The sequence below is a fragment of the Oncorhynchus mykiss genome, chromosome 20 (assembly GCF_057628025.1).
Source record: "Oncorhynchus mykiss isolate SJ-2025 chromosome 20, ASM5762802v1, whole genome shotgun sequence".
NCBI classification, from domain to species: domain Eukaryota; kingdom Metazoa; phylum Chordata; class Actinopteri; order Salmoniformes; family Salmonidae; genus Oncorhynchus; species Oncorhynchus mykiss.
This window is the reverse complement of record NC_143041.1, coordinates 10,016,096-10,037,311: the sequence shown is the minus strand read 5'-3', so window position 1 is coordinate 10,037,311 and position 21,216 is coordinate 10,016,096. Positions and strand designations below refer to the sequence as shown.

General features: G+C 43.3%; 2 protein-coding genes across 4 annotated transcripts in view; both read left to right on the top strand.

Moving 5' to 3' along the window:
- The first annotated feature begins 9,040 nt into the window (after positions 1 to 9,040).
- Positions 9,041 to 16,038, top strand: LOC149974358 (DNA repair endonuclease XPF-like). Of its 3 annotated transcripts, XM_090211897.1 has the most exons (12): positions 9,041 to 9,149; positions 9,312 to 9,501; positions 9,785 to 9,965; positions 10,215 to 10,410; positions 10,551 to 10,758; positions 12,436 to 12,616; positions 12,796 to 12,921; positions 13,122 to 13,226; positions 13,376 to 13,943; positions 14,055 to 14,147; positions 14,255 to 14,367; positions 14,491 to 16,038. In XM_090211897.1, the coding sequence occupies exons 1-12, from the start codon at positions 9,106 to 9,108 to the stop codon at positions 15,222 to 15,224; spliced, it is 2,739 nt and encodes a 912-aa protein (XP_090068023.1). In that variant the 5' UTR covers positions 9,041 to 9,105; the 3' UTR covers positions 15,225 to 16,038. The 3 variants fall into 3 exon arrangements, with proteins under 3 accessions (XP_090068023.1, XP_090068024.1, XP_090068025.1); XM_090211898.1 differs by lacking the exon at positions 9,041 to 9,149 and having other exon boundaries at positions 9,200 to 9,501; XM_090211899.1 differs by lacking the exons at positions 9,041 to 9,149; positions 9,312 to 9,501 and adding an exon at positions 9,604 to 9,686.
- Positions 16,039 to 16,164: 126 nt separating this feature from the next.
- The window catches only part of mrtfba (myocardin related transcription factor Ba), a 43,945-nt gene continuing 38,893 nt past the window's right edge, over positions 16,165 to 21,216 (top strand). Inside the window, exon 1 of the mRNA XM_021576115.3 lies at positions 16,165 to 16,374. The gene's annotated coding sequence lies outside the window, so the exon portion shown is untranslated. The remainder of the gene's footprint in view (positions 16,375 to 21,216) is intronic.

The window sequence follows — 21,216 nt, the reverse complement described above, 5'->3', positions numbered from 1 at the left end:
TGAGGATCTGGGGACCCATGCCAAATCTTTTCAGTCTCCTCAGGGGGAAAATGTGTTGTCGAGCCCTCTTCATGCTCAATGGGTGGTGACATGTCTGGTGAGTATGCAGGCCATGGAAGAACTGGGACATTTTCAGCTTCCTGGAATTGTGTAAAGATCCTTGCGACATGGGGCCATGCATTATCATGCTGAAACATGAGGTGATGGCGACAAATGAATGGCACAACAATGGGCCTCAGGATCTCATCATGGTATCTCTGTGATTTCAAATAGACATTGATAAAAGGCAATTGTGTTCGTTGTCCATAGCTTATGCCTGCCCATTACCATCAGCCCACCGCCACCATGGGGCACTCTGTTTACAACGTTCACATCAGCAAATGAGCTTCCCTAAGACAGTTTCTGACAGTTTGTGCAGAAAGTCTTTGGTTGTGCAAACCCACAGTTTCATCAGCTGTCAGGGTGGCTGGTCTCAGATGATCCCGCGGGTGAAGAAGCCGGATGTGGAGGTCCTGGTCTGGCGTGGTTACACGTGGTCTGTGGTTGCGAGGCCGGTTGGACGTACTGCCAAATTCTCTAAAACGTTGAAAGCAGCTTATGGTAGAGAAATGAACATTCAATTCTCTGGCAACCGCTCTGCTGGACATTCCTGCAGTCAGCATGCCAATTGCACACTCCCTTAAAACTTGAGACATCGGTGGCATTCTGTTGTGTGAAAAAACTGCACATTTTAAAGTGACCTTTTATTGTCCCCAGCACAAAGTGCACCTGTGCAATGATCATGCTGTTTAATCAGCTTCTTGATATGCCACACCTGTCAGGTGGATGGAGTATCTTGGCAGAGGAGAAATGTTCACTAACAGGAATGTAAACAAATTTGTGTGCAAAATGTGAGAGAATTAAGCTTTTTTTGTATATGGAAAATGTCTGGGATTTTATTTCAGCTCATGAAACATGGGACCAACACATTACATGTTGCATTTATGTTTTTGTTCAGTATAGATTAGACAGCGTATCCAATCATGGCCCGGTACTAGGGAGCCACCCTCCACCCCACTGGCCCCATGCCCACAGAAAGTACACCATCTGGGGACCACAGAGCCCTCACCTCTACCCCCACCAGCCCCTCGCCACCCTGCCTTTTTTATTCTGTGTATAGTGTGGAGCCATAAAACAATGTAACTATTAATTAAAGCTCTTCATATCTCTGGACAAATTCTGTACTAAAACACAGTTTGCAGGCTGAAGACATACACTCACTAGCCAGTTTATTTGGTACACCACCCCGTTCACGAAAATGGATCGTTCCTACAGACAGTGAGTCACATGGCCGTGGCTTGCTATATAAAGCAGGCAGACAGGCATCGAGGCATTCAGTTACTGTTCGATTGAACATTAGAATGGGCAAAACGAGTGACCTAAGCAACTTTGAGCGTGGCATGATCGTCGGTGCCAGGAACGCCGGATCCAGAATCAGAAATGGCCGCCCTCCTGGACTTTTCACACACAACAGTGTCTAGGATTTCCCCAGAATGGTGCGACAAACAAACGATAATCATGCAAGCTAACATGCAGACCACAAACAGCATGGACCAACATCCCTTTGGAACATTTCCAACTTGTAGAATACATTCCCCCAGAAAACTTCAGGCTGATCTGGAGGCAAAGGCGGGTCCGACCCGGTACTAGATGGGTGTACCTAATAAACGTTCTGGTGAGTGTACTGTACCAAAGTGATGTTGCAGCAGGAGAGGTGTTAGCGTTTTCCATTATTTCCTTCCCTCTACTTCCTCTGAATTGTCACAGTGCAGTTCCAGGGCTGATTGCCGCCGGTGGGCATGAACACAACTGACAGGGAGAGAACACACATACGTACACACACACAGGGAGTTTAAACTCTATGACTTCATCTGTCTGGGTGGGTTGTTGGCCTCCTCCGTGTAAGCTGTAATTCAGTGTGTCATCGCCCCCCTGCAGCACGTACAGTATGACACACTGACACACACACACACACCACAGTGAGGTAAACATTGCCTCTCTGACATGCCTGATCATCCCCATCTCCTCCTAGACTCAGGAGTGGGATGAAGGGCAGCAGAAAAAAACACATTCCATTTGCCGAGGGGCGTTGGAGCTCCGCACTGTAAACAGTTTTTCACTGTCACTTTCTGCTCCCTGTCTGAGTAGTAAAAATAGGTAACTATTTGTGAGGTTCCCATATATGTATGGATAAAGGGCTGTCTAGTTGTGGATAAACAGGAGTAGGCATCAAGGGAGAAGGGTGTGAGTTTGAAATAAAGACCTGCCACTCACCTTGCACCAAAAGTCTCAGCAACACAGTTCTGTGCCTGAAGAATGTTCCGTGTTTGTTCAGTTCGTCTGGCCTGGGAACAGAAGGCTGAGTAACGGTTAACACGTTGTCATCTTTCACACCACTGACTGGACTCCCACTCTTTGAAAGTCAGTGGGGCTTTTTAACAGCAAGTTATAACAACTTTTTTCTTACCAAACAACCACCTGTTTACTTAGTTTCAATAACAAATTGTATTTATTTTATTTGAGCTTTTTCACTGGTTTGCTCTTTGTGACTGATTTATGGAAATTGGATGGGTGTCTTGTCTTTGCCATTTCAACTAGCCTAACAAACTGTCACGACTTTCCCCAGTCTTGTATAGACTGCAGCTTCAATAGCCCTACAGCCGTTGGTTTTGCAGTTATGAACTCTTAAACTCTATTAACTGTATTCTTCCTCAGGGGAATAAAAAACACAGAAACGGAACAGGTAGCCGAGGTTTGTTTTTCTAAATCTGTCAGTCATCTCTGCTCAACACATGGCCAGCTTGCTGAGTCGTCAGCCCATCTGCATTACTATAGGCTTCTTTTGACACTAATGGAGCTATTTCAGAAAGCAATAAACTGTGGGGAACATTAGCTGAGATGCAGAGGGGAACACACTGAAATGAAGAGTAGCTGACGTGCGGCACATCGCTAAGATGTCTCCCCCAGGCCTCCAAGGGGAAATTATTATTCCAAATAATACTATTAAATTGAGAAGGGGGAAAAATGAAAGAAATAAACCACATGTATTCGCCAAGAGATAGAGTAACGAGACTCACGTTGAAGATGTGAAAAAAACACTGTGTTGTTATGTAGCCAATCAGGCAGTCTCACCTGTCGTCCTTTATGGTGCTCTGTCTCTTTAATTCTCCCACGTTCCCCTCCATCTATGGTGTTTTTACACATGATTGCATGTGCTTGGCATGCTGACACTGACAATTAATTCCTCCATATTACTAATTGAACGAGCAGAAATAGAAGCAGAAATAGTAGCATAATTAAAAACAGAAATCCAATCAAATATGCTTATTTAATGCAAGTCCACAGATGAGGTTAACTATTCAATAAAGATGTACAGCACACATTTAGAAATAAATCCCTCTCACTGTTCAGCAAGCAATCCCTTCAACAATGCTAATTAATCACACTATCTTTTCCCACACTGGATACATCAGCCCTGGCTCCCCTCTTCAATTAGATTTACCTTCATACTGTAATGTTAGTGTTTGGATTAAGTAGAATTACCCAGGAATACTAATGTTTTAAATCCTCCTTAGCCTTTGACTCATTGTGTATCAGCCGCTTGACAGCTATCTGGGATTTAACATGCTGTGTTGTGGGGTTTTATATAGTATGTTACGCAAAAATATGCCACAGATATTAGCAGGAGCTTCCCTGTTGGGTTGGAACCCTAGTCAGTCAGTTCTGTGTTCCAACTCAGAGCTGTGGAATGATTCCATCATTCTGGAGATTCTTTCCGGGTTCCGTCAGAGGATTTTGCTGTCCCTGTATGGTCTCCTTTAGAATCTCTGGATGGTTATTAAAACCAAAGAGTAATGGGGCAGAAGTGAGGAGGCAAAGGAGAAAATGAGGATATCTGGGGGGAGGAAGAAGAGAGAAGAGAAGGAGGGGCGGAAGGGCTATTGTTCTCTGCCTCTTCAATCTTCTCCTACATGATAGGGTTTGATTTTCAAAAGGCAGCTTTGTTATAAAATGGGTCCAAACAGAGGCGACATAGGGACCCAAGTTGAAACACACATTCAACATTTTCCTAGAGCTGGGGGATTCGTCGTGAGAGGAGAGTGACTGTGGAAATATGTAAATGTTCCCTGATACTCTCCCTGAGCGTCTTGCCTCACCCTCATCCCCACCACACACCCTCTCCCCCATTGTAAGGAGTCATTGACAAACTGTAGTGTGTAAAGTGGCTCCCCTGTAATCCATCACTGCAAACACCCTCCAAACCTCCCTACTCTTGTCTCTTTTTCTGTCTGTCTCTCTCTCCAACTCTGTCTGTCTCGCCATCTCTCTGTGTGTCTGTCTGTCTCTCTGTCTCGTATCTGGCAAGCCTTACTGAATTATTCATACAATATGCTTTCTGATTAGTCCCATCACTGCAGTATTTCAACACTCACTAAATGTATATTCTTTTTTTCCCGGCTGGTTTTTCTTTCTCTCCCCTATTCTATGCCTCCAAACACCATATTCCATTCTCCTTACTGCCATTCACTGTCACACAGATTTGCTAAACTGGATGTGACAGGGGAGAAGCTTTTTCATGCCACTTATAAAAGCCATACATTTGGTTTAATGGACATTTCTCTTCCCTTTCCATTTTCTCTCTCTCCTGTTTTCATGCATTTGCCTTGACCATGAGGATGCTTCTTTTCGTAAGATGTTTAATTTTAGTTTGTCACAGGGATTCAAGGGCTACTATTTGCATATACAGTACCAGTCAAAGTTTGGACACACCTACTCACCAAAGACATCAAAACAATGAAATAACACATATGGAATCATGTAGTAACCAAAAAAGTGTTAAACTAAACAAAATATATTTTATATTTGAGATTCTTCAAAGAATCTGGTGTGTCCAAACCCTTTGCCTTGATGACAGCTTTGCACACTCTTGGCATTCTCTCAACCAGCTTCACCTGGAATGCTTTTCCAACAGTCTTGAAGGAGTTCCCACATATGCTGAGCACTTGTTGCCTGCTTTTCCTTTACTCTGCGGTCCTGTAGGCCAGGTCATCTGATGTAGCACTCCATCACTCTGACTGACCTTCATGTTTTAAAGTAATGATGGACTGTCGTTTCTCTTTGCTTATTTGAGATGTTCTTGCTATAATATTGTAACGACCCTGGGTTTATAAGCGCGGAAATCGGCTCTGCCACACGAGCATGCTTTTGCGGCACAGTCGATAGCGCGCCGGACCTCGGGCTAGAAGGTCGAGGGTTCGAGACCTGCTCCCTGCTGTTTCATTATTTCATTATTTCATGGTGTCAGAAGTGGGGTCGGACCTTGCATCCACGACAGTGCGTGTGCTTGGCCGGTGAGCGCGTTCCTGTAAGACGTAGAGCCGCAAGCTAGCACGAGGACACGCTCTTTGAAAGGAGGAAGTAGTGTAACAACCCTGGGTTTATAAGTGTGGAGCGAGCATGCTTTTCCGGCACAGTCGATAGCGCGCCGGACCTCGGGCGCTATTTCATTACAATATGGACTTGGTCTTTTACCAAATAGGGCTATCTTCTGTATACCACCCTGACCATGTCACAACACAACTGATTAACTTTTAACCATGCACACCTGTTAATTGAAATGCATTCCAGGTGATCTCATGAAGCTGGTTGAGAGAATGCCAAGAGTGTGCAAAGCTGTCATCAAGGCAAAGGCAAAGGCAAAGGGTGGCTACATTGAAGAATCTCAAATATAAAATATATTTTGTTTAGTTTAACACTTTTTTGCTTACTATATGATTCCATTTGTGTTATTTCATCGTTTTGATGTCTTCACTATTATTCTACAATGTAGAAAATGGTAAGAATAAAGAAAAACCCTTGAATGAGTAGGTGTGTCCAAACTTTTGACTGGTAGTGTATATGTGCAAATGGTAGCCCTTGAAAAGTAAGTATATATATTTTTTGGTAATCAGCTCCTGTTTACATAAACAAAGAAATTAACTTGGCGTGTATCATTGTTTCCCAGCAGCTACTCTCAGGCTGCCTGACTTGTTTGAGCAGCCTAACTCTGCCAATATGCTTTTCTCCTCATCTATATTTTAGTGTACAGAGAAAGCAATAAGCTCAATGAATGAATTATAGGGACTTGTTTTTGGTTTGTAGGCTACCATTGTTGAATCAGAAAGGGAGAGTCAATGTGCTTGATACTGTATGTCACTGTGCGCTGAAAAAGTGGGCTGCTTGAAAAGTCTAAATCTTCTGTCCTATTTTTCTTTTTTAGCTCTCACTCTCTCTCTCTCTGTCTCTCTACATGAAACATCTACTGTAAGTAGCCCAGTATATTTTGGTTCCTTTATATAACAATGCACTGCTATTCAAGACCTACACATCTCTCCTTCTCTGTTGCTCTCATAGAAATGACATCCGGTGATCCATTTCTTCACAGGTACTATACATGAAGAAACCTAAACATTCCCCAGGCATTAGCCATAATGCCTTATAATAACTAGACAGATCTGGAGGCAATACAGTTGTAACAGTCCTCAAAATGGTACGCTATTCCCTATATAGGGCACTGTTTGACCAGAGACCTATCAATCCCGGTCAAAAGTAGTGCACTATATAGGGAATAGGGTGCCATTTGGGACAAACCCATTTTCAGACACCCGTTTTAGATGTCTTCCAGTCATATGTGGAAGAAATCATGTAAAATGCCCTATAAAAACTATCCAGTTCTGAAGGCCATACAGTTATCAGACTTGTAGAGCAGCAGACACTCGTTTTAGCCGCCTCCCACAGCTGCGACCTTCCTAATGAGGGTTGGAGGGGAGAGCTGCTGCTGTTTACTCCATCTCTCTGTCTCTCTCTCTCCCCCCCCCCCCTCTCTAGTCATCATTAAATATCATCATTTTAAGCTGTTCCCGTGTCATTTACACTGCCACACAACCAGTAATGACGTCAGGAAACTGCAAGGTACGAGCTGACAAATAGTATTTTTTTTTTACTCATCCTATAGGGAGATAAATATGAGTGGAAAATGGATGTGATAGATGCATCTATGACATCCATTTGCATCTATCACATCCCCTGGGACCTGGGGACCTATGCAGTCATAAGTAGCATGTTTATGGATCATTTGATCCCACTTCATGAAACAGGAAGGGAAACGTAATCAAGATGTGAGCAGCTGCCTAGTTTTCCCTAGTCTTTCTGTCTCTTTAATCCTAATCTCTTTTTGCTCTCATCAAACCCTCATCAAGACTCGTCATGTTTGACGATTACACACTTGAATACATCCTCAGAACAGGAAAATGGTTTTTAGAGAAGTTCAGACTGTAAACATTAGATGAGTTCTACAGTACATCGCGGAACAAAGCAATAGAATAGAGAACTATGGAGATTGAGCAACAGTAAAACAGTGCTCTAGTGCTCTCTAAAGGCCATTCTGGAACAGGGCATAACTTCTCTTACTTTACATACTGTATGCTTTCTGTACACATTGGTTACATTGCCTGCTGCTGTATGACCTGGAATCAACACTGAAAAGTGATGAAATGGAGTGATATTCCATTTAGTTTCCAGGTTAACTGCTGACTGAAGTTGACTGAAGTTCAGTGATGCCGTGCTAGAGAAGATCTCCTGCTAGAAGGGACCCACAATAACAGTGATGCCGTGCTAGAGAAGATCTCCTGCTAGAAGGGACCCACAATGACAGTGATGTCGTGCTAGAGAAGATCTCCTGCTAGAAGGGACCCACAATGACAGTGATGTCGTGCTAGAGAGGGATCTCCTGCTAGAAGGGACCCACAATGACAGTGATGTAACAGACTTTTAGGGCACAGCCAGGCAGCAGATAGTTTGTTTACCCTGGAGGATCATATGTTTGACTGCACCATGGAGATGAACCTATTGAAACATTGATGCCTGTGTTCCATTGAGGTATTCCACAAGCATGGTTTAAGCCTCACAACCTGCCTAAGTTTCTTCTCTGTGGCCACTTCACTTTAAGAACAACAAGAGAAAGGAACTATCTCTTTCTGTGTTGGTAAGTGGAAGTGCTTCACAGCTACTTACCCATATTTTATGGGGAAGGTGAAACAAACTGACTGTTCTGAGAATATCCTTCTCTGTAGGTCTCACAGTATGCATGGCTCTAGATCGGAAATGCACCAAAATGTGAATACCGGTACGAATGTAAATATTAAAGCATGTAAATGCAGGTCACAGTGTTATAGCTACAGTTCTGAGGTGAGTCATGTCAACAACATCTCCATCTGACTAGGAGAGCCAGGGTTGGAAGAGCGGGAGCTGTGTGTGTGTGTGTGTGTGTGTGTGTGTGTGCTGTCTGAAGCAGACAGAACCCTCCCCCACTCCTTCTCCTCCTCATCCAGTGTCATTTACAAGCCTGTCCTATTCTGAGCTACGATTACACACTGCCTCTTCACTGATTATGGAGAAACGTGGGTTGGCAGGACATAGCACAGAACATAGCCCAGCTGGGTACAATTTAGCAGCACAACATACACACACTTATGCAACCACTCTACCTTGTCATGGTCTTTTCACTGCTGTGTTCCCCTATGCCTCCCCAGAGGAATCATTAGTGTTTTGTTAGTGGTAAATATTGTAGATTTTGTCACCTGATTGTATTTCCCTGCTGGCTCTCAAAATCCCCTGAAGGTGGACATTATGCATGATAATAAGTTGGGTTATACAGTACATCACAGGTGGCTGGTGGTACCTTAATTATGGAGGACAGGCTCATCGCAATTGCTTGAACGAAATGAATGGGATGGTATCAAACACATCAAACACGTGGTTTCCATGAGTTTAATACCAATCCATTTACTCCATCCAAGACATTTATGAGCCGTCCTCCTCTCACTAGCCTCCTGTGCAGTACATGTCCAGTCTGTATGATGGATACTGTACATATTCCTACTGTAAACAGTTACTATTCCACTACAGCAGATGGCGCTAAAAATCCTGTCGCTTCTTCCCGCTTCACCGTTACGTGACCGGATATGCGATTTCCAAAACATTGGTGGGATGTGCAGGCTAATACATTGAAGCTCAGAATAACTCCTAATGTATGCACTTGGGGTTATTTTCTTACAACTGATGATATGCAGGTACCCCGAAAGCAGTTTTAGTTAGCAAACAAGTTAAATGTATTCGCTTTACCGACTCGTTCTTGCAGAGTACAACCATGTTGAATAGCTAGCAAGCTAGATAGCATTCAATCTATATTGTCTGACTGACTGACCAACATTATTACTGACAAAAACGCACAGGACACGGAGGGAGATGGCTGGTCAACTACTTGAATTTGAGACGGAGATGTTCCTGAGTTTGTTTGGCTCGGACGGGCTGCTGGTGACTGCGGAGGGCATGGGGATAGACCGCATCCTGCTGCAGTTCATGCGGGTGTACTCCGAGGAGGGGAGTCTGGTGCTGCTGCTGAACACTACCACGCCCGAGCAGGTGGGTGAATAATAGCGGTGCTAGGGGAACGAATGGTCAGGGGCCCAGTTCAGGAGGGGCCAACGTTACACATCGATTATAGGTGGCTACTTGTCATCACCTGTTTGACTTTCAAGGTTGCATCAGGAGGGCTTCAGCTAGGATGGACGTCCTTGGTTGCAGATCTTGCATGAATCGAACTCTAGGTGAAGTTTGAACAACGTTACATGTCTTTCTATGTAGAAAGTTTGTAACAGTAACCAATAACCCATGTTCCTATTTGTGCTTCTATTTCCTCTGCTAGGAGTTCTTCACAGAGCAGCTGCGAGCTGAGGGAGTGAGCCACCTGCCCCGGACAGTGACCAGTGATGTTCAGAGTACAGAGCGCTACGAAGTTTATACACAGGGAGGGGTCCTGTTTGTCACCAGCCGTATCCTAGTGGTGGACTTCCTCACTGACAGGATACCTGCACACCTCATCTCGGGTCAGTATATAGTGTAGGCAAAACTATAGTTTTTACCTACCAGTTATATTAGTATGGATAATGGTACCAAATGGTCCTGGATACAAATCAGACTGGGATGTGTGAAGACAATGCCCTAAGATGTAGTTGCTCAAAAGGACACTCATATTGCTCTCTCTGTCTAAGCACTATCCTTTCTCTGTTTGTGCTGCTTCACTTTATTTATTTACCTTGTTTACACCGACCCACAACTTTCTCTGTTTTCCCCAGGTATACTGGTGTACCGGGCTCATAAGATAATTGAGTCTTGCCAGGAAGCCTTCATCTTGAGACTGTTCAGACAGAAGAATAAGACAGGCTTCATTAAGGCCTTCACAGACAAGGCCACATCCTTCTCCTCAGGCTTCTGTCAGGTGGAGAGAGTCATGAGGAACCTCTTTGTCAAGAAACTTTTCCTCTGGCCCAGGTGGGTGGGGGAGACCTTTTTATTTACTTTTTTACTCCTTTGTGTGGTACCTTCTTGGAATATTGATGATGATGGATAGTTCTCTCTTTCTGCTCCCACCTCTCTCTCTTTTTCTCTCTCTGTTTCCCCGCCTCTCTCAGGTTCCAGGCGTCAGTGAACTCGGTTTTGGACAGACACAAGCCAGAGGTGGTGGAGCTGCATGTGTCTCTGACCCCGGCCATGAGGGCCATCCAGAGCTCTGTTCTGGACATCATGAACGCCTGTCTGAAGGAGCTGAAGCGCTACAACCCCACGCTGGAGGCAGAGGACCTCTCCCTGGAGAATACCCTTGGGAATGCCTTCGAAAAGGTCAGACTTGTTTGTTACATAGGAATTAAGCATCAATACCCACTGGAGTAAACTAACTACAACTTCTTGCAGTTCAGCAATAACCATTGTATGCATAACACAACTCAATGTGAATGTAAATTTATTGTTCTTCATATTAGCGTTAGTGATATAAAAATATGACTGCACACTGCTCGTCTCCAGACTAAAGGTCGACCGAATATGATTTTTCAACGGCGATACTGATTATTGGACGACCAAAAAAAGCTGATACCGATTAATCAGACGATTTTATATATATATTTGTAATAATGACAATTACAACAATACTGAATTAACACTTTTATTTTAACTTAATATAATACATAAATAAAATCAATTTAGTCTCAAATAAATAATGAAACATGTTCAATTTGGTTTAAATAATGCAAAAACAAAGTGTTGGAGAAGAAAGTAAAAGTGCAATATGTGCCATGTAAAAAAGCTAACGCTTAAGTTCCTTGCTCAGAACATGAGAACATATGAAAGCTGGTGGTTCTTTTTAACATGAGTCTTCAATATTCCCAGGTAAGAAGTTTTAAGTTGTAGTTATTATAGGAATTATAGGACTATTTATCTCTATATCATTTGTATTTCATATACCTTTGACTATTGGATGCTCTTATAGGCACTATAGTATTGCCAGTCTAATCTCGGGAGTTGATAGTCTTGAAGTCATAAACAGCTCAATGCTTGAAGCACAGCGAAGAGCTGCTGGCAAATGCAGGAAAGTGCTGTTTGAATGAATGCTTACGAGCCTGCTGCTGCCTACCACCGCTCAGTCAGACTGCTCTATCAAATATCAAATCATAGACTTAATTCTAATATAATAACACACAGAAATACGAGCCTTAGGTCATTAATAAGGTCAAATCCGGAAACTATCATTTCAAAAACAAAACGTTTATTCTTTCAGTGAAATACGTAACCGTTCTGTATTTTATCTAACGGGTGGCACCCCTAAGTCTAAATATTTCTGTTACATTGCACAACTTTCAATGTTATGTCATAATTATGTACAATTCTGGCTCTTCCTGTACAGAACGCAAGAGAAGTGACACAATTTCCCTAGTTAAAATAAATTCATGTTAGCAGGCAATATTAAGTAAATTTGCAGGTTTAAAAATATATTCTTGTGTATTGATTTTAAGAAAGGCATTGATGTTTATGGTTAGGTACACAGTGCTTTCTTCGCGAATGCGCTTGTTAAATCATCACCCGTTTGGCAAAGTAGGCTGTCATTCAATGATAAATTAACAGGCACCGCATCGATTATATGCAACGCAGGACAAGCTAGATAACCTAGTAATATCATCAACCATGTGTAGTTAACTAGTGATTATGTTAAGATTGATTGATTGTTTTTTATATGATAAGTTTAATGCTAGCTAGCAACTTACCTTGGCTCCTTGCTGCACTCGCATAACAAGTGGTCAGCCTGCCACGCAGTCTCCACGTGGAGTGCAATATAATCGGTGTCCAGAAATGCCGATTACCGATTATGAAAACTTGAAATCGGCCCTAATTAATCGGCCATTCTGATTAATCGGTCGACCTCTACTCCAGACGTTACTTAAATCAAGGCATCCACTGTACTCTATTGACCACTTACAGATTTTCTCTCATATTCCTGTTTGTTGTGCCTGTTTGACCCCCCAGACCATCCGTCACTACCTGGACCCTCTGTGGCACCAGCTGGGAGCCAAGACCAAGTCTTTGGTCCAGGACCTGAAGATCTTACGTACCCTGCTGCTCTACCTCACCCAGTACGACTGTGTCACCTTCCTCAACCTCCTCGAGTCACTCCGCTCTAGCCAGAAAAACTTTGGAAGCAACTCTGGTAAGAAGTTGTAAGAACTGTCCTTGGAGAGTAAGAGAATATGAATAGCTAACTGCATTGCTTAGTTTCATTGGAGAGCTATCATATGAAGGTCTCTGTGTTTCCCCTTCCATTATGTTCGGCAGCCCTAGATGCTGATTCAAAGAAAAATGTCACTTGACTGTGGTTCATTTCAACAGGGTGGTTGTTCCTGGACTCCAGCACCTCCATGTTTATTAACGCCAGGAGTCGGGTGTACTGCATTCCTGAGTCCAAGAAGAAACTCAAGGTGGGAGCTGACACAGAAAAACAACAAAGCACTTCAGGTAACTAACTGCTCTCAAAATATACATTCAAGCACAATCTCTATGGCTATATTATATGTAATTCTACTTCTTTCAGAGGAAGAGCTTGAACATTTCGCTACATCCACGATAACATCTGCAAAAAATGTGTATGCGAACAATACCATTTTATTTTATGCTTTCTGGAGCTGAAGAAAATGATTTTTGTGTGTCTGCCCCAGAGGTGAAAAGGGTGCTGGTGCTGGAGCAGAACCCAAAGTGGGAGGCTCTGACAGAGGTGCTGCAGGAGATAGAGAAGGAGAACAAGAGCTCTGAACTCAAACCAGGTCAGCCACTAGCAAATTACAATATAGACAAAGTATTGTATATGGACACAGAAAGCGTAACATATTCCTACCAAAGCTATGACATGCGTTGTTGGTAAACTGTTCAGTCCTAGGTGGTGAGTCTCACTATTCTTTGTCTGATTCCCCAGGCCACATTTTGATCTGTGCCAGTGATGACAGAACCTGTTCTCAACTTCATGAGTACATCAGTCGTGGCTCAGACTCCCTACTCAATAGACTCTACGCTCGCACCATTGGCAAAAGAGATGCCCTGTTCGACCCAGACGCACACAAACAAGAGGGCCAGAGTTGGGCCAGAAAACAACAGCCTGAGAAAGAGACCAAAGGAAAAAAAGCCAAAGGGAATGCAGCAACCAAGCCAAACTCAAAGAGTAAAAAGAGGCCGTCTCTGACCCTGACTCAAATGGTTGGCAACAGAGAGGGAGAAGTGATGGGCAGCAGTGGGGATGAGGGAGGCCTGTTGGAAAAGGAGGAGGAGGAGGAGCTAAAGTTAGACTTGTCGTCTGACGCCTATTACGGTGTTCTGAAAGAGCCATTGACTGTTATCCACCCTCTGAGGGGTTGCACTGACCCCTACAGTCTGACGCGGGTACTGCACGAGGTGGAGCCCAGTTTTGTGGTGCTTTATGACGCCGAGCTCAGCTTTGTTCGTCAGCTGGAGATTTACAAAGCCTCCAGACCGGGGAAATCACTGAGGTAATCAAACAAAACCTTTATCCCCTCATTCATTTTACACAGATCTTCTGAATTACATGTTGTTGTTTTCCCAGATGAAGTCATTCATGAAGCATTTCCTCCTCCTCTCAGGGTGTACTTCCTGATCTATGGTGGCTCCACAGAGGAGCAGAGGTACCTGACTGGTCTGGCTAAAGAGAAACAAGCCTTTGAACACCTCATCAGGTCAGACATCTGCTGCATTATATTATGATCATCCTTCAGTTTCCATACCATGTGTTAGTTTGTGAGCTGTGCTGACTGACTGGGTGTCTGTGTGTGTGTGATTGCAGGGAGAAGGCCACTATGGTGGTTCCTGAGGAGAGAGAGGGAAGAGAAGACACCAACCTGGATCTGAGCAGGAGTCAGGAGCCTGCTTACTCTACTACCAACACACGCAAAGCAGGTAAGTGATGTGATTAAATTGCATCTGATTTATTACACTGTGGGCGGCTTAGGTCTTACAATCCACATCATCTATCTGAGTCTGATTTGTTGATGTAATTTCATGTCATGTCTCTCCAATCAGGGGGCCAGGAGCAGCCCAAGGAGCCGTCCCGTGTGATTGTGGACATGCGTGAGTTCCGCAGTGAGCTCCCTTCCCTCCTCCACCGACGCGGCCTGGACATCGAGCCTGTCACCCTGGAGGTGGGCGATTACATCCTCACTGCCGACACCTGCGTGGAGCGCAAGAGCGTCAGTGACCTGATTGGCTCGCTTCAGAGCGGACGCCTCTACACCCAGTGCCTGTCCATGACGCGGTACTACCGGAAGCCCGTCCTGCTGATCGAGTTCGACTCGGCCAAGCCCTTTTCCCTGATGGCCCGCACCGACTTCCGCCAGGAGATCTCAGCTAACGACGTCACCTCCAAGCTGACCCTCCTCACCCTGCACTTCCCCCGCCTCAGGATCCTTTGGTGCCCCTCCCCACACGCCACCGCAGAACTTTTCCAGGAGCTGAAGAAAGGTCGACCCGAGCCGGATGCCGCCGCGGCCCAGGCCATCACTGCCGAGTCGGACACGGTGGCAGAGTCAGCTGACCTCTTCAACCCTGGGCCATACGACTTCCTGCTTCGGATGCCAGGGGTTAATGCGAAGAACTACAGGGCTCTGGTTAAACACGCAGATAGCCTGGCACACCTAGCCAAACTAAGCCAGGAAAGGCTAGCACAGATTCTGGGGCATGCTGGCAATGGGAAGTCGCTCTATGAGTTCCTGCATAATACTGTGGACATCCCTGCCCCTGCACAGAAAAGTAAATAGTCATACACTTTAAAGGAACAGATGCTGATATGTGATATCAGCTATGCTCAGGTTTGACTTTTAGAAAGACTATGGAAGGAACTGTGCCTTGTGTATAGACTGAACTCAATTGTGTTGTCATTTTACGTGTTTGTGAATTTTGTTATCCAACTTTGACTTTGTAAATCTTTGAATATGTAAATGGATGTTTTGCTTACATGAGCTGAGTTATATTTAGGATCTGCTGTTGGATTTGATACTTGCAGTACTGTAGTGGAAAACTGCTGATACAGAGGAGTCAGTAAGCAGAAAGTGTTTTAAATCGGGTGTGAAACATCCGGTCTGTGGGTGGTTTCATAAAAACAATCAAATAAATGTGTGGGAGGAACGAAGTCAATATACTTTCAAATTACTAAAACCAAATAGAAACTAAAGCATCAAAAATTCCAGTTTTGACAGCAAGGAAATATAACACATTTTCAGTGCGGCCCTCCAAACCTCATTGATGATCAAATGTGGCCCCCGGGGCTAAATTTATTTGACACCCCTGTTTTAAAACAAATTAAAGTTTATTTGTTGCATTTACAGCATACAACAGATATTAATACTGCCCAGGGAAATGCTTAGTTACAAGCTCTTACTCAACAATGCAGTGTTTAAATACTAGGTTTTATTATGATGAATGAATTGTCTGATAATGTTGGTAATGAAACATGTTTATACTGTTTGTCAGAACTAAACTAGGGCTCTATTAAAATATTCAGGTATTGAACATTGGCTCTACATATATCGTTTGGTCTTATCTCTTGCAAAATAAACTTTCCAGAAAATGCTTCATGATTTGTAATTCTTTGTTTGCGTTAATGATATATTGCTGCCAACGATAAACATGTATTTATTTATACACTTAGGGGGTGTAGAATGATTTGCCATCTAAGTTGAAGACTCGAGCGCCCCCTGTGTCTTGAATGCAGGCGAGGCAACGCAAAGCTTCCGTTTGACTACTGATTACGTCACCAAATTTATCCGAACATATCAGCAGGAGCCATTTTATTCCGCGAATGAAACTTCCGATTTCCTAAAAAACACAAGACATTCTCCTCGACATCAATTGCAGTGCGTCGTTGAATCGAATGGTAAACCTTTTCATACGGCAATGCGAAGGAATCGGGTAAGATATTTGAACTGGGTAGGGCTGTCTTGTTTTTAACGTGCGAGCAGAACTAGCAGCATGGCTAGTAGCAGAGTAGCGTCAGTGAGTGCAGAGGTTGTTGATGCAGTCATGCCATGTAGAATACAGCGAGCTAGTTAGCTATCAGTGCGAGGGGTTAAAGCCACAGTAGACAATGTGTAAACTGATTTAAAATACAAGATGACAATATTGTTCCGTGTCTTTTCTTTCACCACCCCCCCCCCCTATATTTTATTCGGTTTACATGCTATCTTGCCTGTCAGATAACCGCACTGACACGCTGTCTCTGTGATGTTGGAAGCTAGCTAACGTTAACTTCTCACAAATTAAAACCAACGTCTCGCAATTAACTGTAGTGCCTTCTCTTTAATCAGTCAGCCTACCAGTAACCGCTAGTGAACTGAATGCAATGTTTTTTGTGTATGCGGTGATATCTCTAGACCTCCCAGTAATGCCACCTGTTACAATGTAACGTTAGCAGCTAGCAAGTCAACACTGATATCCTACGCCATTTGCTTCATTATCACCAAGGATATATGTTAAAGGGCAGCCACACATTTTGTCAACTGTTAGCACTGTGAATGCTTGACTCTGCACACAGACACAGGTAACTCGGTGAGGTCAACGTGGATCTCAGTCATAAATGGGTGAGGGAGGATGAGCCAGCCCCTTGGGATAACTAGCACCAAAGAGAGAGACTGGCAGATCAAAGAAGCTAAAGATGAAAGTGAGGCTGAGAGTGAAGTGGTTGCTGCCTGCAACACATCACTGGATGATGACACAACACAAACACCTCACCTGACAACAGTCTTGCTTGAAATGGGATAAGGTAGATTTGAGATTTTGCATAGCACTTTGTCAGAGCCACATATGGCGCTGCCTTATGAAGCTAACAGATGGTGAGGAAAATAATAGTGAATTGTTCTGGCGTACTGTGTTGTGATTTATAATCTGTCTTGCCAAACTTTTTACTTCTAACCGATGTTGCCAAGTTTTTAAAGCTCCTCTCCTCATCCTAACAATGTCTTGATTGTTGGTTCATTGGTTGCCAGAGTTAGGTTTTTTTTTCCTGCACAAAAAAAATCTTATCCGGTTCTAACCTTCACACCAGAGTAACCTGAACCATCCACCCAATTTAAACCTCGTATGATGTCTCAATGAACTTTAACCTTTGGTCTATATATTAATGGATGCATTCTCCTCTTGGATTTCTGCCTATTTTCTCTGTTTGTTGTGATATGGCCTCATGGGTCACAGATTAGGCTAGGTTTGTTGTGCCTGTCTTTCTCTAGAAGTCAGTAGAAGAGTCACAGTCAACTGTCACGTTCCACGCAATAACTTATTTCCCTCAAGGAGTAGGTGGGATGTGAGTGTGCTTTGGTTTTGTATTTGCATTCGACTTTCTACTTATTTAGCAGATCTTATCCAGAGCGACTTACGGCAGTGAGTTGTACTAGTCCCCTGTGGTAGTCTAGTTCCCACAACCCTGGAGTTGCAAGTGCCATGCTCAACCAACTGAGCTACACGGGACCTTTTATCTTGTCTGCATTAATAAAAAAAATGTGGGGGGGTGGGTGAAAGCAGTTGTCTAGCGGGAAATGGTTTGTCTGGCCAGCTGGCTGAGGTGATAGAGCAGACTTCCACTGTAGTGAACTCTATGCAGTAAAATACTAAAAAAAGTGTAAATGTATTTGGATTTAAATATACTTTAAATATAAGTATAAATATTAAGCAAATCAGATGCCTCCACTCTTTATTTTATTTATGGATAGCCAGGGGCACACTCCAACATAATTGACAAACAAAGCATTTGTGTTTAGTGAGTCCACACGATCAGAGGCAGTAGGGATGACCAGGGATGTTCTCTTGATAAATGTGTGAATTGGACCATTTTCCTTGCCTGCCAAGCATTCAAAATGTAATGAGTACTTTTGGGTGTCAGAGAAAATGTATGGTTTAAAAAGTACATTATTTCCTTTAGGAATGTATCGAAGTAAAAGTTGTCAAAAAGACACAGTAAAGATGCCCCAGAACTGTTTTTACTTAAGTACTTTACACTACTGACTCTGACATGAACCATAATAACATCAGCCATAATAACATCAGCATTGGCCTTATCTCAAGAAAAAGCAGTCATTTTTGTTGGACTAGACTTGTGGGCTATTTCGGTCTCTGAGAAACCAACTTCAAATCGCTAGGATTTGGTTTGAGGGGCAATAAATGTCCACAGCACAAGATACTGTTACTGGGCTGTGACTTGCTGCAAAGGGACTGGTTTTATATCTGAGACACACACACACATATCAGGAGATTGTGTGTTTAAGTCTGCCGAGAGAGACTAGACCACCCTGACTGAACGGAGAGGAGAATACTGGGTGGGTATTTTCCTAAAGACTGTGTTAGGAGTTCCTCCCTGTAGTGAATATGAAGAAGCATGTTACCACTGCAGTAGCATAACCCCTTTACAGACTGGAGAGGGGCTTGTGTTGTGTATAGATACTTAGCTGACCTATGACCTCTTCTTTGTAATGATGAGGAAGGGGCAGTCCCAGACCCTGTGGGATAATGTGTTTAGTTCATCTGTGCTCTTGATATACAGGCCAAGCTGTCTTATTGTTTATTTGATATTCTGGAACTATGTTATCCCAGGCTGTAGACTGCTATTATGCAATATTACAATATATTAATTGCAAAGTTATGTTTACTGTTAGGTGTACGTCTCCATCCTGCGTCTGTATGCCCATGGTTGGTGATATGTACCTTGTATCGTTCCTTTAATACTGCTGGTTCAATACATACTGAATCAGTAGGATACTATTAGGCAGGAGCAGAAGGTAATCGATCTGTCGTACCCTCGTGCATTATCATGCACGGCACACTTAGACCCTTGTAGACTTTGCACCCAACAACCTTCAGTTTTATGAAAACGCAAAACAACAGTATTTTAAAGCTGAATTGTAAGCACCAGCACATTTACATACACCTATAATCTCCAAAGCCATCTACCATTAGGCCTAGCTGGGCACGACCTTTTCCCTTCTGTGGGTTTCCCTTTGATGAACACATGGTACTTGTTGCTAATGCCTATAGCAGGACAGAGCAGTTGGGTAGGAGCACGGTTGATATTTGCCACACATTGTCTAGTCATGCATGATGTTTGCTTTCCCTCTGACAGGACCAGGTACTTCCCTCTGTTTGAATGTAAGCAAACCTGTTGACCTCGATCTTCAGTGGTCAGTCACCAACTGTTCCTGGAGAGCAACAAGTTTTGTGCATGCTCACTGTTTTGTTCCAGCCCAACAATTAAAAACTCCTACTGATTCAACGATCATCAATACCTTGATGAGTTGAATCAGGTGTTTTAACATGATTCCCGAGCGCGCACACGCTATCCAGGGTGCAGTGATTGTGGCCCAGGACCTGAGGAGAGTGCACTAGATCCTCTGTAGCTTATAAACTGAGTTCTGAGGTGTTTTGTATCTTGTTTGAACTGGTTGGTGCTACTGTCACGGTTTGCTTTTCAGTAAAGAGCCCCTCATGTAGGTGAGAGCTTGTCCCGCTAATGTGTCTCCTTTCTGTCTCTTTCAATTTAAGGGGCTTTGTTGGCATGGGAAACATATGCTTACATTGCAAAAGCAAGTGAAATGGATAATAAACAACAAACATTAATAGTAAACATTGCACTCAAACTCTGGCTCTCTGACTCTCAATTCAATTTCAATGTAAGTCCTTTATTGGCATGGGAAACATATGTTGTCATTGCCAAAGCAAGTGAAGGAGATAATAAACAATCAAATGATCAGTAAACATTATGCTCTCAAAGCTCTCTCTCTCTCCCCCCTCCAGAACACCCTTCATCTCATGCCACAAAGACCGCAGCATGCTGTTGCTATAGCAACCGCCGCTTGCCGCTGCAGTCCCGGTGTTTCTTTGCAATATCTGTTTTTTGTCTCAGGTAGCCTGTATGCTTTGGTACTTTGGCAACTAGTAAGTCTTTTTTTAAATTCTCCGCTTTGGGCTGGGTGTGTCAATGTCTAGTTTATACATGCAGAATTACTGTTACCTCAATTAGTCACGAAATCCCTAGTTTGAAAGTGTCTATTTTCAGTAAGTTGTGCTGTGCCATTTTTTAAAAAACATTTCCCCCCACATGGACCAGCACCCTAGCAATTCAAGTTCCAGCCAATCAGATTCAGCCATTTGAGTGACCACTAGCAAGAATCACATACAGCAGAGCAAGAGTGCAATGACGTGGTGCACATGGCTGTACCAGACAATCCCTTTGTCCTTTTTACTAGTGAACTATAATATCTCTTAACGGTCCCCCCAGCATGAGTTTTCTAATGCGCGTGATGTCAGAATTTACTCACTGTTCATAAATGTGATCTTTACGCAACAGGACAACTGCCCTCAAACCAGGACATGCTAATTATCAATAGGGTGTGTTTCAACTTGTCAATATTACATGATTTTCTAACAACAGTTTGAAATGAGGTATGTTCCCCCTCTTTAATTCACAGAAGTGGTTCCAAAACTTGTTATAATCCCATACCTCTTCAAACATTCAACCTCCAGCTGCGTACCCTCTCTAGCACCAGGGTCACCACACTCACAAATTTTGTTTTTTTGCCATAATTATAAACCTGCCACACACACACATACATTTATTAAACATAAGAATGAGTACGTTTTTGTCACAACCCGGCTCTTGGGAAGTGACAGAGTTCTTATAGGACCAGGGCACAAATAATAATATAATAATCATCTTGCTCTTTATTTAACCATGTTACATATTAAACCTTATTTGTTCATCGAAAGTTG